At 45.8% G+C, this 14,922-nt stretch overlaps 1 protein-coding gene across 3 annotated transcripts in view; it reads right to left on the bottom strand.

Moving 5' to 3' along the window:
- Window positions 1–14,922, bottom strand: part of LOC147095816 (uncharacterized) — a 76,442-nt gene that overhangs the window by 44,662 nt on the left and 16,858 nt on the right. For all 3 annotated transcript variants that reach the window (XM_085974815.1, XM_085974816.1, XM_085974817.1), the window contains exons 3-5: window positions 1,182–1,451; window positions 531–647; window positions 60–161 (exon numbers count right to left, since the gene is read on the bottom strand). In XM_085974815.1, coding sequence (XP_085830941.1) covers window positions 60–161; window positions 531–647; window positions 1,182–1,451 — 489 coding nt within the window. The remainder of the gene's footprint in view (window positions 1–59; window positions 162–530; window positions 648–1,181; window positions 1,452–14,922) is intronic.

Raw genomic sequence — 14,922 nt, 5'->3', positions numbered from 1 at the left:
GTATTGTAGAAATGCAATTACCAACTGAGAGAGAAAACAAACAGGAACACATGCAATACCTTCAGCCTGTTCCCAACACACAAAGGCAGCAAAAAGGATGATAAACGAAAGCATTGTGGCAAACTGCAAGAATAGTAGCATGTTTCGTTGAAACTGAAGACCTGGAAAAATAAGCAAATGGATATCAACATTACTCATAGAATCATAGAATGTTACAACACAGAACGAGGCCATTCGGCCCATTGTGCCTGTGTCGGCTCTTTGAAAGAGCGATCCAATTATCCCACTTCTCCGCTCTTTCCCCACAGCCCTTCACTTTTGCCCCCTTCAAGTATTTATCCAATTCCCTTTTGAAAGTTACTATTGAATCTGCTTCCACCACCCTTTCAGGCAGATAATATTCATACTTTTGAATTAATCACTACATACATTGAGGACCAGAATTTAAGATGACTTAGGCATCACATTTAAATGTTTCACAGTATCTCAATTATTAAATTGTAACAGTTTTAAACAAATATCTTTCTTACTTATTGTTTTGCTGTCCTCATGCAAACATGAAATTATTAGATAATTCAAGACTAGAGCAGCAGAAATCAGTGCAGCAATGGACAATCCCAGTGTGTGGTGATACAGAGGTGGAAGACCTGAAATAGAAATTATTATATTAAACTTATACTATTTTCAAACCATTTTACAAATTGCAAACAAGGATTTTTTTCCCTTAAATGTGTAGTTATTGCTTGGTAGCCTTGGAGAGAGTGCAGAGGAGATTAACTTGAATGATACCAGGGATGAGGGACTTCAGTTCTGTGGAGAGACTAGAGAAACTGGGGTTGTTCTCCTTAGAGCAGCAAAGGTTAAAGAATTGTTCAAAATCATGAGGGGTCAAAATTGCACCTTGATAACTTAAATGGTGATTTTGCACTTTGGCGTGCCTGGTAAATGCCAGGAGCCTATGTCGGGAAATTGTGCACTGCCAGTCTGTGATTTTCCATCCTACTCCTTTGTCCTGCCATGGAAATATCTGGGTCAATTGTGGTACAGTCCATATAAAAATGGAGAATAACAATACACAATGTTATTCCCACATTAACACCCTTAGTGAGGCTGAGTGCAAGGGATATCAGTGGAATATTGTTTTAACTAATAAATGCAATTCACTGGCTGGCTTGACTCACCATAAACAGAAAGAGAATACGAATTGTTCTTCTTGCTAACAGGGTTTTCCACGGTGCAAGTGTATTTCCCACAGTCTGATTTTATGGCTTTAGAAATAATCAACTTGCTGTTGTTTTGTGCTAACTGATAATGTTGGCCATTCGTTATCGTATCGTCATCTTTCGTCCACAGAATGGAACTCGCATTGCCCACCGACACTTGACAGATCAGTTCAATGGTGGTATCCACATCGGTAGAATTACTGCTGATCAGAGGCTCAGGCAGTGGTTCTATGGAGACAATGCATGAACAGTTAAACAGGTCTGAGCGTTAAGGTAACATCATTGCTGCACATTGCGTTAGTGCAGTTAACTAACAAAAGTTCCGTCCTTCACATGTACCTCACAATACTTCTGTCTGTTAGGAGACTGATTCTTGGATATATAGTAAAGCTACTTATTGCCATTGTACATGTAAAGTCATATGATTTACAGAGTTTGGACAGAATTTCTTGTCTGATAGCAATAGTGTCTCATCAAGTCTCAGTAACAGATACAAGGACTGAATTGATCAAAGAATCCTGCTACTGATCTCACGATAAACTAGTACAGAAAGGTAAGGGCTGAATTTCTTTGACCTTTATGGGTTTTTTTATTCATTCAAATTTGCTAGAGTTTTTTGAGGATGTAACAAACAGGGTGGATAAAGGGAAACCAGTGGATGTGGTGTATTTGGATTTCCAGAAGGCATTCAATAAGGTGCCACATAAAAGGTTACTGCACAAGATAAGAGCGCATGTGTCGGGAGGAGCAGAGAGCGGCGGTACAGTGAGTACTTAAACTCACTTTCGTGGGCTTTTTTACAGTGGCTGGTGTCAGGAGGAGCAGAGAGCGGTGGTACAGTGAGTACTTAAACTCACTTTCGTGGGCTTTTTCTTTTTATACAGAGGCCAGTGTTGGGAGGAGCAGAGAGCGGCAGTACAGTGAGTACTTAAACTCACTTTCATGGGCTTTTTTACAGAGGCTTACCAGTCTCACAGACCAGCGGCGGCGTTCCGGAGCCACGTCACGATTCAAAAAGTGACACGGGCAATAGGAAGCAGCTGATTGGGTGAGTACGGCCAGGTAAGTATTTATACTACTCTATAGTTTGACAGTTAAGATTAATAGTTTATAAAATTTAGAAGGTCTTAATTTTTGTGGTTATAGTTTCTAAGATCTCTGTTGTGTATCGGGGCGTGCTAGTAACCAAGGGCACTTGAGTATATCATTTAATTGTAGGGTAATTAGTGGTATTGATTTGATTTAATTTAATTTCAATGAATTAAAGGGTAAGTCATGGCAGGACAGCTCGGCCCCATGGCATGCTCTTCCTGCGCTATGTTGGAAATCAGGGACACTTCCTGTGTCCCTGATGACCGTGTGCGGGAAGTGTATCCAGCTGCAACTACTGGCAGACAGTATTGCGGTGCTGGAGCTGCAAATGGATACATACTGGAGCATTCGCGATGCTGAGGACATCATGGATAGCACATTTAGTGAGTTGGTCACATCGCAGGTAAAGGCTGCACAGGCAGGAAGGGAATGGGTGACCACCAGGCAGAGTAGTAGGCGCAGGCAGGTAGTGCGGGGGTCCCCTGTGGCCATTCCCCTCTCAAACAGATATACCACTTTGGATATTGTTGAGGGAGATAGCTTATCGGGGGAAGGCAGCAGCAGCCAACTTCCTGGCACCAGGGGTGGTTCTGCTGCACAGGACGGGAGGAAAGAGTGGGAGAGCTATAGTAATAGGGGATTCTATTGTAAAGGGAATAGATAGGCATTTCTGCGGCCGCAAATGAGACTCCGGGATGGTATGTGGCTTCCCTGGTGCAAGAGTCAAGGATGTCTCGGGGCGGCTGCAGGGCATTCTTGAGGGAGAGGGTGAACAACCAGTTGTCGTGGTGCATATAGGTACCAACGATATAGGTAAAAAACGGGATGAGGTCCTAAAAGCTGAATATAGGGAGTTAGGAGGTAAATTAAGAAATAGGGCCTCAAAGGTAGTAATCTCAGGATTGCTACCAGTGCCACGTGCTAGTCAGAGTAGAAATAGAAGGATATTTCAGATGAATATGTGGCTAGAGGAATGGTGCAAGGGGGAGGGATTCAAATTCCTGGGACATTGGAACCAGTTGTGGGAGAGGTGGGACCAGTACAAACTGGACGGTTTGCACCTGGGAGGGACCGGGACCGGGACTGATGTCCTAGGGGGAGTGTTTGCTAGTGCTGTTGGGGAGGGTTTAAACTAAAATGGCAGGGGGTTGGGAACCTGCGCAGGGAGACAGAGGAAAGGGAAGAAAGGATAGAAACAAAAGACAGGAAGGAGAAAAGCAAAAGTGGAAGGCAGAGAAATCAAGGGTGTAAATCAAACAGGGCTACAGTAAATAACAATTCTAAAAGGATTAAGTGCTAAAAAAACAAGCCTGAAGGCTTTGTGTCTTAATGCGAGGAGCATTCGTAATAAGGTGGATGAATTAGCTGCACAAATAGATGTAAATGGCTATGATGTTATTGCAATTACGGAGACATGGCTCCAGGGTGACCAAGGCTGGGAATTCAACATCCAGGGGTATTCAATATTCCAGGAAGGACAGGCAAAAAGGAAAATGAGGTGGGGTAGCATTGCTGGTTAAAGAGGAGATTAACACAATAGTAAGGAAGGATATTAGCACTGATGATGCAGAATCTGTATGGGTAGAGCTGAGAAATACCAAGGGGCAGAAAACGTTAGTGGGAGTGGTATACAGACCCCCAAACAGTAATGCTGAGGTTAGGGATGGCATTAAATGGGAAATTAGAGACACGTGCAATAAGGGCACAGCAGTTACCATGGGTGACTTTAATCTACATATAGATTGGGCTAACCAAATTAGTAACAATACTGTGGAGGAGGAATTCCTAGAGTGTATACGGGATGGTTTCCTGGACCAATATGTCGAGGAACCAGTTAGAGATCGGGCCATCTTAGGCTGGGTATTATGTAACGAGAAAGGATTAATTAGCACGTTGTTGTGCGAGGCCCCTTGGGTAGGAGCGATCCTAATGTGATAGAATTCTTCATTAAGTTGGAGAGTGAAGTAGTTGACTCAGAGACTAGGGTCCTGAATTTAAATAAAGGAAACTACGATGGTATGAAGCACGAGTTGGCTAGGATGGAGTGGGGAACGTTACTTAAAGGGTTGACAGTGGATAGGCAATGGCAAACATTTAAAGATCACATGGATGAACTACAGAATTTGCTCATCCCTGTTTGGCATAAAAATAAAACAAAAAAGGTGACTCAACCGTGGCTAACAAGGAAAATTAGGGATAGCATAAGATCCAAGGAGAGGACAAATAAATTGGCCAGAAAAAGCAGCAAACCTGAGGATTGGGAGCAGTTTAGGATTCAGCAAAGGAGGACAAAGGGATTAATTAAGAGGGGGAAAATAGAATATGAGAGTAAGCTTATAGGGAATATAAAAACTGACTGTAAAAGCTTCTATATATATGTGAAGTGAAAAAGATTGGTGAAGTCAAGTGTAGGTCCCTTGCAGTCGGAATCAGGTGAATTTATAATGGGGAACAAAGAAATGGCATACATACTTTGGTTCAGTCTTCACAAAGGAAGACACAAATAACCTCCCAGAGATGTCAGAGAACATAGGGTCTAATGAGAGGGAGGAATTGAATGAAATCAGTATTTGTGGGCAAATGGTGTTAGGGAAATTGACGGCATTGAAGGCCAATAAATCACCAGGGCCTGATAATCTACATCCTAGGGTACTTAAGGAAGTGGCCCTAGAAATACTAGATGCATTGCTGGTCATCTTCCCAAATTCTATAGACTCTGGAACAGTTCCCATGGATTGGAGGGTAGCTAATGTTACCCCACTATTTAAAAATGGTGGGAGAGAGAAAACAGGGAATTATAGACCGGTAAGCCTGACATCGGTAGTGGGGAAAATGCTAGAGTCCATTATAAAAGATGTAATAGCAGAGCACTTGGAAAGCAGTGACAGGATCGGACAAAGTCAACATGGATTTACAAAAGGTAAATCATGCTCGGCTAATCTACTGGAATTTTTTGAGGATGTAGCTGGTAAAATAGATAAGGGAGAACCAGTGGATGTGGTGTATTTGGACTTTCAGAAGGCTTTCGATAAGGTCCTGCATAAGAGATTAGCATGCAAAGTTAAAGCACATGGGTTGGGGGTAAGGTATTGACTTGGGTAGAGAACTGGTTGGTAGACAGGAAGCAAAGAGTTGGAATAAACGGGTCTTTTTCCGAGTGGCAGGCAGTGACTAGTGGGGTACCGCAGGAATTGGTGCTCGGACCCCAGCTATTTACAAAAGATATTAATGATCTAGGCGAGGGAACTAGATGTAATATCTCCAAGTTTGCAGATGACACAAAGCTTGGTGGGTGTGTGTGCTGTGAGGAGGATGCAGAGAAAGTCCAGTATGATTTGGGTGGTTATACTGCATCTGCCATGCATCTGCCCAATGTGGATAAATGCGAGGTTATCCACTTTGGTGACAAAAACAGGAAGACAGATTATTATCTGAACGGCAATAGATTGGGAGAAGGGGAAGTGCAACGAGACCTGGGTGTCCTTGTGCACCAGTTGCTGAAGGTAAGCATGCAGGTGCAGCAGGCGGTTAAGAAGGCAAATGGTATGTTGGCCTTCATAGCGAGAGGATTCGAGTACAGGAGCAAGGATGTCTTGCTGCAGTTGTACAGGGCCTTGGTGAGACCACACCTTGAGTATTATGTGCAGTTTTGGTCGCCTTATCTGAGGAAGGATGTTCTTGCCATGGAGGGAGTGCAGCGAATATTCACCAGACTGATACCTGGGATGGCAGGAATGACGTGTGAAAAGAGATTGGGTCGATTGGGCTTATATTCGCTAGAGTTTAGAAGAATGAGAGGGGATCTCATTGAAACTTATAAAATTCTAACAGGACTAGACAGACTAGATGCAGGAAGGATGTTGCAGATGACAGGTGAGTCCAGAACCAGGGGTCATAGTCTAATGATAAGGGGTAAGCCATTTAGGACTGAGATGAGGAGGAATTTCTTCACCCAGAGAGTGGTGAATCTGTGGAATTCTCTACCACACAAGGCAGTTGAGGCCAATTTATTAAATATATTCAAGACAGAGTTAGATATACTTCTTAAGGCTAAAGGGATCAAGGGATATGGGGAGAAAGCAGGGACAGGGTACTGAATTTGGATGATCAGCCATGATCTCATTAAATGGCAGAATAGGCTTGAGGGGCCAAATAGCCTTCTCCTGCTTCTATCTTCTATGTTTCTATGGGGTTGGAGGCAATATATTAGCTTGGATAGAGGATTAGCTAACTAACAGAAAAGAGTGTCGGGATAAATGGGTCATTTTCAGATTGACAATCAGTAACTAGTGGGGTGCCACAGGGATCAGTGCTGGGGCCTCAACTATTTACAATCTATATTAATGACTTGGATGAAGGATACCGTAGCCAAATTTGCTGATGATACAAAGATAGGTGGGTTAGCAAGTTGTGAGGAGGACACAGAGAGCCTGCAAAGGGATGTACACAGGCTAAGTGAGTGGGCAAACATTTGGCAGATGGAGTATAATGTGGGAAAATGTGAGGTTATCCACTTTGGAAGGAAGAATGAAAAAGCAAATTATTATTTAAGTGGAGAGAGACTACAAAGTGCTGCGGTACAGAGGGATCTGGGGGTCCTAGTACATGAAACACAAAAAGTTAGCATGCAGGTACAGCAAATAATTAGAAAGGCTAATGGCATGTTGGCCTTTATTGCAAGGGGGATAGAGTATAAAAGTAGGGAAGTTTTGATGCAACTTTACAGGGTGCTGGTGAGACCACACCTGGAGTACTGCGTACAGTTTTGGTCTCCATATTTAATGATATACTTGCATTGGAGGCAGTGCAGGGAAGGTTCACTAGGTTGATTCCTGGGTTGAAGGGGTTGGCGTATGATGAAAGGTTGAGCAGGTTAGGCCTATACTCGGAGTTTAGAAGAATGAGAGGTGATCTTATTGAAACATATAAAATTCTGAGGAGGATTGACAGGGTGGATGCTGAGAGAATGTTTCCCCTAGTGGGGGTATCTAGAACTAGGGGGCATAGTTTCAGAATAAGGGGTCGCCCATTTAAGATGGAGATGAGGAGGAATTTCTTCTCTGAGGGTCGTGAATCTTTGGAATTCTCTACCCCAGAGAGCTGTGGAGGCGGAGTCATTAAATATATTCAAGGCAGAGATTGACAGACATTTGAACTACAAGGGAGTCAAGGGGTATGGGGAGAGAGCGGGAAAGTGGAGTTGAGGCCAAGATTGGATCAGCCATGATCTTATTGAATGGTGGAGCAGGCTCAAGGGGCCGATTGGCCGACTCCTGCTTCTTATGTTCTTATTCTTGGGATCTGGGCGTCACTGGCAAGGCCAGCATTTATTGCCCATCCCTAAATGCCCTTGAGAAGATGGTGGTGAGCCGCCGTCTTGAACCGCTGCAGTCGTGTGTTGAAGGTGCTCCCACAGTGCTGTTAGGGAGTTCGTTCCAGGATTTTGACCCAGCGACGATGAAGGAACGGTGATATATTCCCAAGTTGGAGGGGAACTTGGAGGTGATGGTGTTCTCATGAGCCTGCTGCCTTTGTCCTACTAGGTGTAGAGGTTGCGGATTTGGGAGGTGCTGTTGAAGAAACCTTGGCAAGTTGCTGCAGTGCATCTTGTAGATAGTGCTCATTGTAGCCACAGTACGCCGGTGGTGGAGGGAGTGAATGTTTAAGGTGGTGGATGGGGTGCCAATCAAGCGGGCTGCTTTGTCCTGGATGGTGTCGAGCTTCGAGTGTTGTTAGGGCTGCACTCATCCAGGCAAGTGGAGAGTATTCCGTCACACTCCTTACTTGTGCCTTGTAGATGGTGGAAAGGCTTTGACACTCTACACAGAATACGCAGCCTAACCTGTTCTTGTAGTCACTGTATTTATGTGGCTGGTCCAGTTAAGTTTCTGGTTAATGGTGACTCCCAGGATATTGATGGTGGGGATGTTGAGAATAGTGATAGACTTCAAGAGGACATAGACAGGCTGGTGGAATGTGAGGACACGTGGCAGATGAAATTTAACGCAGAAAAAGTGCGAAGTGATACATTTTGGCAGGGAGGCAATATAAACTAAAGGGTACAATTCTAAAGTGGGTACAGGAACAGAGAAACCTAGCAGTATATGTGTACAAATCATTGAATGTGGCAGGGCAGGTTGAGAAAGAGGTTAAAAAAGCATATGAGATCCTGGGCTTTACAAATAGAGGCATAGAGTACAAAAGCAAAGAAGTTATGATGAACCTTTCTAAAATACTGGTTCGGCCTCAACTGGAGTATTGTGTCCAATTCTAGGCACCTCACTTTAGGAAGGATGTGAAGGCTGTAGAGAGGTTGCAGAAAAGATTTACAAGAATGGTTCCAGGAATGAGGGACTTCAGTTATGTGGATAGACTGGAGAAGCTGGGGTTGTTCTCCTTGGAGCAGCGAAGGTTGAGAGGAGATTTGATAGAATCATAGAATGGTTACAGCATGGAAGAAGGCCATTCAGCCCGTTGAGCCCGTCCCGACTCTCAGCTAGTCCCACTCCCCTGCCTTTTCCCCGTAGTCCTGCAGAATTTTTTCCTTCAGATAATTATGAAACTCCCTTTTGAAAGATAAGATGGAGTCTGCCTCCACCACCCTTTCAGGCAGTGTATTCCAGATCTTAACCACTCACTGCGTAAAAAAGTTTTTTCTTACGTCGCCTTTGGTTCTTTTGCCAATCACCTTAAATCTGTGTCCTCTGGTTCTCGACCCTTCTGCCAAATCTACTCTGTCCAGAACCCTCATGATTTTGAGCAGCTCTATCAAATCTCCTTGCTCCACTTGACCTACCTCATTCCCCAGAACCAGATCCAGCAATGTCTCCTCCCTCGTCGGGCCGGAAACATACTGATCAACAAAGTTCTCCTGAACCTCTTGTCTGCCCTTTACACTATTACGATCCCAGTCTATATTAAGATTGTTGAAGTCCCCCATTATTACTACTCTATAGTTCTTGCACCTCACTGTAATTTCTCTGCAAATTTGCTCCTCCATATCTTTCCCACTATTTGGTGGTCTATAGAATACACCTAGTAGTGTAATGGGACCTCTTATTTCTTAACTCTATCCATATAGATTCTGTCCTTGACCCCTCCAGGATATCCTCCCTCTCCAGCACTGTAACATTCTCCTTAACCAATACTGCCACACCACCGCCTATCTTTCCTTCCCTATCTTTCCTGAACACCCTATATCCAGGTATATTTAATACCCAATCCTGCCCTTTTTTGAGCCAGGTTTCAGTTATTGCCACATCATATTCCCATATGGCTATTTGTGCCTGCAGCTCACTTACCTTGTTTACTGCACTTCGTGCATTCACATACATACACTGTAAACCCATCTTAGACCATCCTGTATTCTCTCTTAGTTGGATCCCACCTAATACCTTGCTATTTCTTACTTTGGTGCTCTCTGCCTCTCACGATCCTTTGAGCACTTTATTTTCCCTTTCTAATGTTACATCCTGGTGCCCATCCCCCTGCCAAATTAGTTTAAACCCTCCCAACTGCACTAGCAAACCTCCTCATGAGGATTTTGGTTTCAGCCCAACCTGGCCGGCCTGTACAGGTCCCACCTGCCCCAGAACCGGTCCCAATGCCCCAGGAATCTGAAGCCCTCCCTCCTGCACCATCTCTCCAGCCACGCATTCATCTGCTCGATCCTCCTATTTCTATACTCACTTGCGCATGGCACCAGAAGTAATCCGGAGATTACTACCTTTGAGTTCCTGCTTTTTAATCTCTTTCCTAGCCCCCTGAAATCTGCCTGCAGGACCTCATCCCTCTTTCTACCTATGTCATTGGTACCAATATGGACCACAACCTCTGGCTGTTCACCCTCCCCCCTCAATGTTCTGCAGCCGCTCAGTTATATCAGATAGAGGTGTTCAAAATCATGAGGGGTCTAGAGAGTAGATAGAGGGAAACTGTTCCCATTGGCAGAAGGGTCGAGAATCAGAGGACACAGATTTAAGGTGATTGGCAGAAGAACCAAAGATGGCATAAGGAAAAACGTTTGTACACAGCTAGTGGTTATGATCTGGAATGCACTGCCACAAAGGGTGGTGGAGGCAGATTCAATCGCTTTCAAAAGGGAATTGGATAAGTACCTGAATGAAAAAAATTTGCAGGGCTGCAGGTAGAGGGCGGGGGAATGGGACTAGCTGAAGTGCTCTTGTAGAGATCCGGCATGGGCTTGATGGGCTGAATGGCCTCCTTCTGTGCTGTAACCATTCTATGATTCAGCGATGGTAGTCCCGTTGAATGTCAAGGGGAGATTGTTAGATTCTCTCTTGTTGGAGATGGTCATTGCCTGGCACTTTAGTGGCACGAATGTTACTTGCCATTTATCAACCCAAGCCTGAATATCGTCCAGGTCTTGCTGGAATGCATTCGAGACAGTTTTCTAGAACAATATGTCATAGAACCAACCAGGGAACAGGCTATTTTAGATCTTGTATTGTGTAATGAGACAGTGTTAATTAGTAATCTCATAGTAAAAGATCCTCGGGGAAGAGTGATCATAATATATTAGAATTTCACATTGAGCTTGAGAGTGAAATACTTAAATCTGAAGCGAGAGTCTTAAACTTAAATAAACATGGGTATGATTGGGAAATTAGGTTAAAAGGTATGACGGTAGATAAGCAGACATTTAAAGAAATATTCCAAAACTCTCAGCAAATACACATTCCACTGAGAAATAAAACTCCATGGGAAAAGTGATCCATCCGTGGCTAACTAAAAAAGTTAAGGATAGTATTAGATTAAAAGAAGAGGTTTATAATGTTGCGATGATTAGTAGTAAGCTTGAGAATTGGGAACCAGCAAAGACTGACCAAAAAATAGATAAAAAGGGAGAAAATAGAATGAGAGTAAATTACCAAGAAATATAAAAACAGAATGCAAGAGCTTCTACAAGTATGTAAAAAGGAAGAGAGTAGCAAAAGTAAGTGTTGGTCCCTTAGAGGCTGAAACAGGTGAAATTATAATGGGGAATAATGCAATGGCAGATTTTAAACAAATATTTTGTATCTGTCTTCACAGTAGAAGACACAAAAGGTATTGCCAAAATTAATGGGGAACCAAGGGGCTAACGAGAGTGAGGCACTTAAAGTAATTAATATCAGTAGAGAAGAAGTACTACAGAAACTAATGGGACTAAAAGCCAACAAATCCCCTGGATCAGATGGCCTACATCCTAGCGTTCTAAAAGGGGTGGCTGCAGAAATATTGGATGCATTGGTTATGATCTTCCAAAATTCGCTAGATTCTAGAATGGTCCCAGTGGATTGGAAGGTACCAAATGTAAGCCTGTTATTCAAGGGGTACAGTAGCATTGTTACTGGACTAGTAATCCAGAGGCCTGGACTAATGATCTGGAGACGTGAGTTCAAATCCCGCCGTGGCAGCTGGGGCATTTAAATTCAGTTAATTAAAAGCTAGCATCAGTAATGGCGACAATGAAACTTCCAGATTGTTGTAAAAACCCATCTGATTCACTAATGTCCTTTAGGGAAGGAAAGCTGCTGTCTTTACCCGGTCTGGCCTATATGTGACTCAAGTCTCACAGCAATGTGATTGACTCTTAACTGCCCTCTGAAGTGGCCGAGTAAGGCACTCAATTATATCAAAGCTCCACAAAGAAGCATGGACTGCAGCAGTTGAAGCTCAGCACCACCTCAAGGGCAATTAGGGATGGACAATAAATGCTAGCCTCGACAACGACACCCACATTCCTTAAACAAATAAAAAAAAGAAAGGAGTGAGAGAGAAAACTCTCTGCTACAGGCCAGTTAGTCTGACATCAGTCATCAGGAAAATGCTGGAATCCATTATCAAGGAAGTGGTAACAGGGCACTTAGAAAATCATAATTTGATCAGACAGAGCCAACATGGTTTTAGTTTTGCTGAGAGGTTGTTTGCCCTGGCTGGAGAGTCTAGAATGGGGGCGCATCGTCTCTGGATAAGGGGTCAGCCATTTAAGACTGAGATGAGGAGGAATTTCTTCACTCAGAGGGTTGTGAATCTTTGGAGTTCTCTACCCCAGAGGGTTGTGAATGCTGGGTCCTTGAGTATACCCAAATCTGCCCAGGATGAGTGCGTTCCTTGCATTCCGCCCAGCAATGTTCTCGCGCACTGGTGCCGCTGTTTGGCGGGCCTCTGCAGGATGCTCGTTTCCGTCCTCCTCCTCCTCCTCCTCCTCAGCATCATCGTCATCCGAGGCGGCTCTGTGAGGAGCCTCTTGGTTCTGCGGAATCGGCAAGCCACGACGCTGTGCCATGTCGTGAAGCACACCACGATGATTTTGGAGACCCTGGCTGATGAGTACTGTAGGGCTCCACCTGATCTATCGAGGCATCTGAAGAGCATCTTCAGCAATCCGATGGTTTGCTCGATAATGCTTCTGGTGGTAATGTGGCTGGAGTTGTAGCGCTCCTCAGCTTCGCTGGCTGGTCTCCTCAACGGCGTCATTAGCCAAGAGCGCAGGGGAAATCCCTTGTCTCCAAGTAGCCATCCTTGAAGTTCGCTTGGCGGACTGAATAGCGGAGGTACAGTAGACTGGCGCAGTATGAAGGAGTCATGGCAGCTGCCAGGGAACCTGGCACAAACATGCAAAATCACCTTCTTTTGGTCACACACCAGCTGAACGTTAAGGGAATGGAAGCCCTTGCGGTTGACAAAAACTCCTGGATTGCGGTGGGGTGCCCCAAGGGCCACATGTGTGCAGTCAATGACGCCCTGCACCCTTGGAAAGTCTGCCAGCTGAGCTAATCCAAGTGCCCGCGCCGTCACACTTGCGCAATCCCTGGTGAAATGGATGTGATTGTGCGCGAGGGCAAAGGTTACCTGCGTGATGCAAGTGTGTGCGGCCGCCTGGGAGATGCCGCTGATGTCTGCTGCTGATCACTGGAAGGAGCCTGAGGCATAAAAGTTGAGCGCGGTGGTTACTTTGATGGCCACTGGTAAGTAGTGTGGACCTGGTGCTCTGGGCTCCAGGTCTTGCTGCAGCATTGCGCAGATGTCAGTCACAACCTCTCGCGAAAGTCGGAGCCGCCTCTGGCACTGCTGCTCAGTCATGTTGAGGTAGCTGACCCTGTGTCTGTAGACCCTGTTTGGGGGGGTATCTCCTGCGCCGACAGCCTTCCATGCGCTGACCCCTTCTGGCCTGTGCTGCCCCAGGTCGCTGAGCCGCAGCCTGCCGCTCCTGCTCTTGTTGCTGGTGATGCTGGAGTTGCTCCAGCCTCGTCTGTTGTTGGAGATCCTCTAATGCCAGGAAGGGAAGGAACAAAAGGCCACACATGCTTCTGGCAGATCCCTCCGTTGAGGAGGCGCGGAGTTAGGGTGGCGAGAGGAGCTTCCCAGGCGCTCACACTGGAGAAGTGTGTGAGGCTCCAACCTTCCACAGCTGTGCCTAAGCCTTCAACAAGTTGCCCCAAGCCTTCAGCAACAAGGTCCTGCAGCCTGCAAATGCTGCCTGTTTAAATCTCTTCGGTCCTGATTGATCTGCAGCTGAAAGCAAGCAAGCCAACTCTGTTCACGCCAGGTTTCATCAGCGGTGTTCCCACTAGGCGTGTTTTGCGTGGGGAAAGCCAGAAAATTACAAGGGCCCTTGAAAATAGGATTAAACATTCTAATAATTGATTAGGCTCCCACCGACCATTCCCGCCTGTGGCGGGCGGGACTGATTCGGGTCCCGCTGAAACACGGGGGTGAAAGTCGGGCGGGGCGGGGAATCGGGCGGGGGGGGTTCGCGACCCCCTATTTCTGTGATTTTCGGCCCCCGCCTGCCTGAAAACCCGCCCAACGGCTGGGAGAAAATCGGGGCCCAAGTGTCAGTGCTTGTTCTTATGCTAATTGACCTTGAGTCGCAATACTTGTTTTTCTGGTTTGGGTGGATCTTTATGCTGGCTCTGGTCCAACGCCCTTTGAAAAGCAAACTCTCCCCGCTATTGGTGGATCTTCATGCTGGCTTTGGCCTAACGCCAATCAGGGAAGAGAGATCTGCATAGGAGATGGCGTCCAACCGAGGAGCGAGCCAGGAAGTCCGGAACACTGTCCGAATCACAGTGAAGAAGCTGGAAGGAGGAGTGCCGATCGACCGCCCACTCTTCGTGAAGAGGATCCTGACTGCACGTTGTGGATTCAAAGCCGGGGACATCTTCGCTCTGCAGGATTTCCTGACGAGTGGTTACTTTGACGTAACCTTCAGAAACGTCACTGGATGCCTGAAGCTTTTGCAAGCTTTGAAGGAGAAGAGGAGTGAATCCCTGCTGTCCATCCTGACTGCAGAGCCGCTGTTCACTCGGCCGATGCAGAGGAAGCTCACGGTGACAATGCACATGTACAACCCCCACATCCCGGTCGTTGATGTGCTGACATTCCTCGCCGGTATGTTGATGAGGTCGGCAACAGCATGGACATTAAGGACTTGTTTGGGATTTGGACGAGTAAGCGCCAGACCCCAGCAACCTTGAAGGTGGACGCCAATGGAGCCATCCTGCACGCCCCCCCCCCCCGCCTCCAGCTTCCCCATCGGAGGAAGCTGGGGATGCATGATGTACGCCGGACAACCCAGGGTATGTCGAACCTGCGGGAA

This window comes from Somniosus microcephalus, unplaced genomic scaffold, assembly GCF_052327205.1.
Source record: "Somniosus microcephalus isolate GS21.2 unplaced genomic scaffold, FLI_Smic_1.0 unresolved_chr1, whole genome shotgun sequence".
Taxonomy (NCBI): domain Eukaryota; kingdom Metazoa; phylum Chordata; class Chondrichthyes; order Squaliformes; family Somniosidae; genus Somniosus; species Somniosus microcephalus.
The sequence above is the reverse complement of the archived record's forward strand: the minus strand, read 5'-3'. Positions and strand labels throughout refer to the sequence as shown.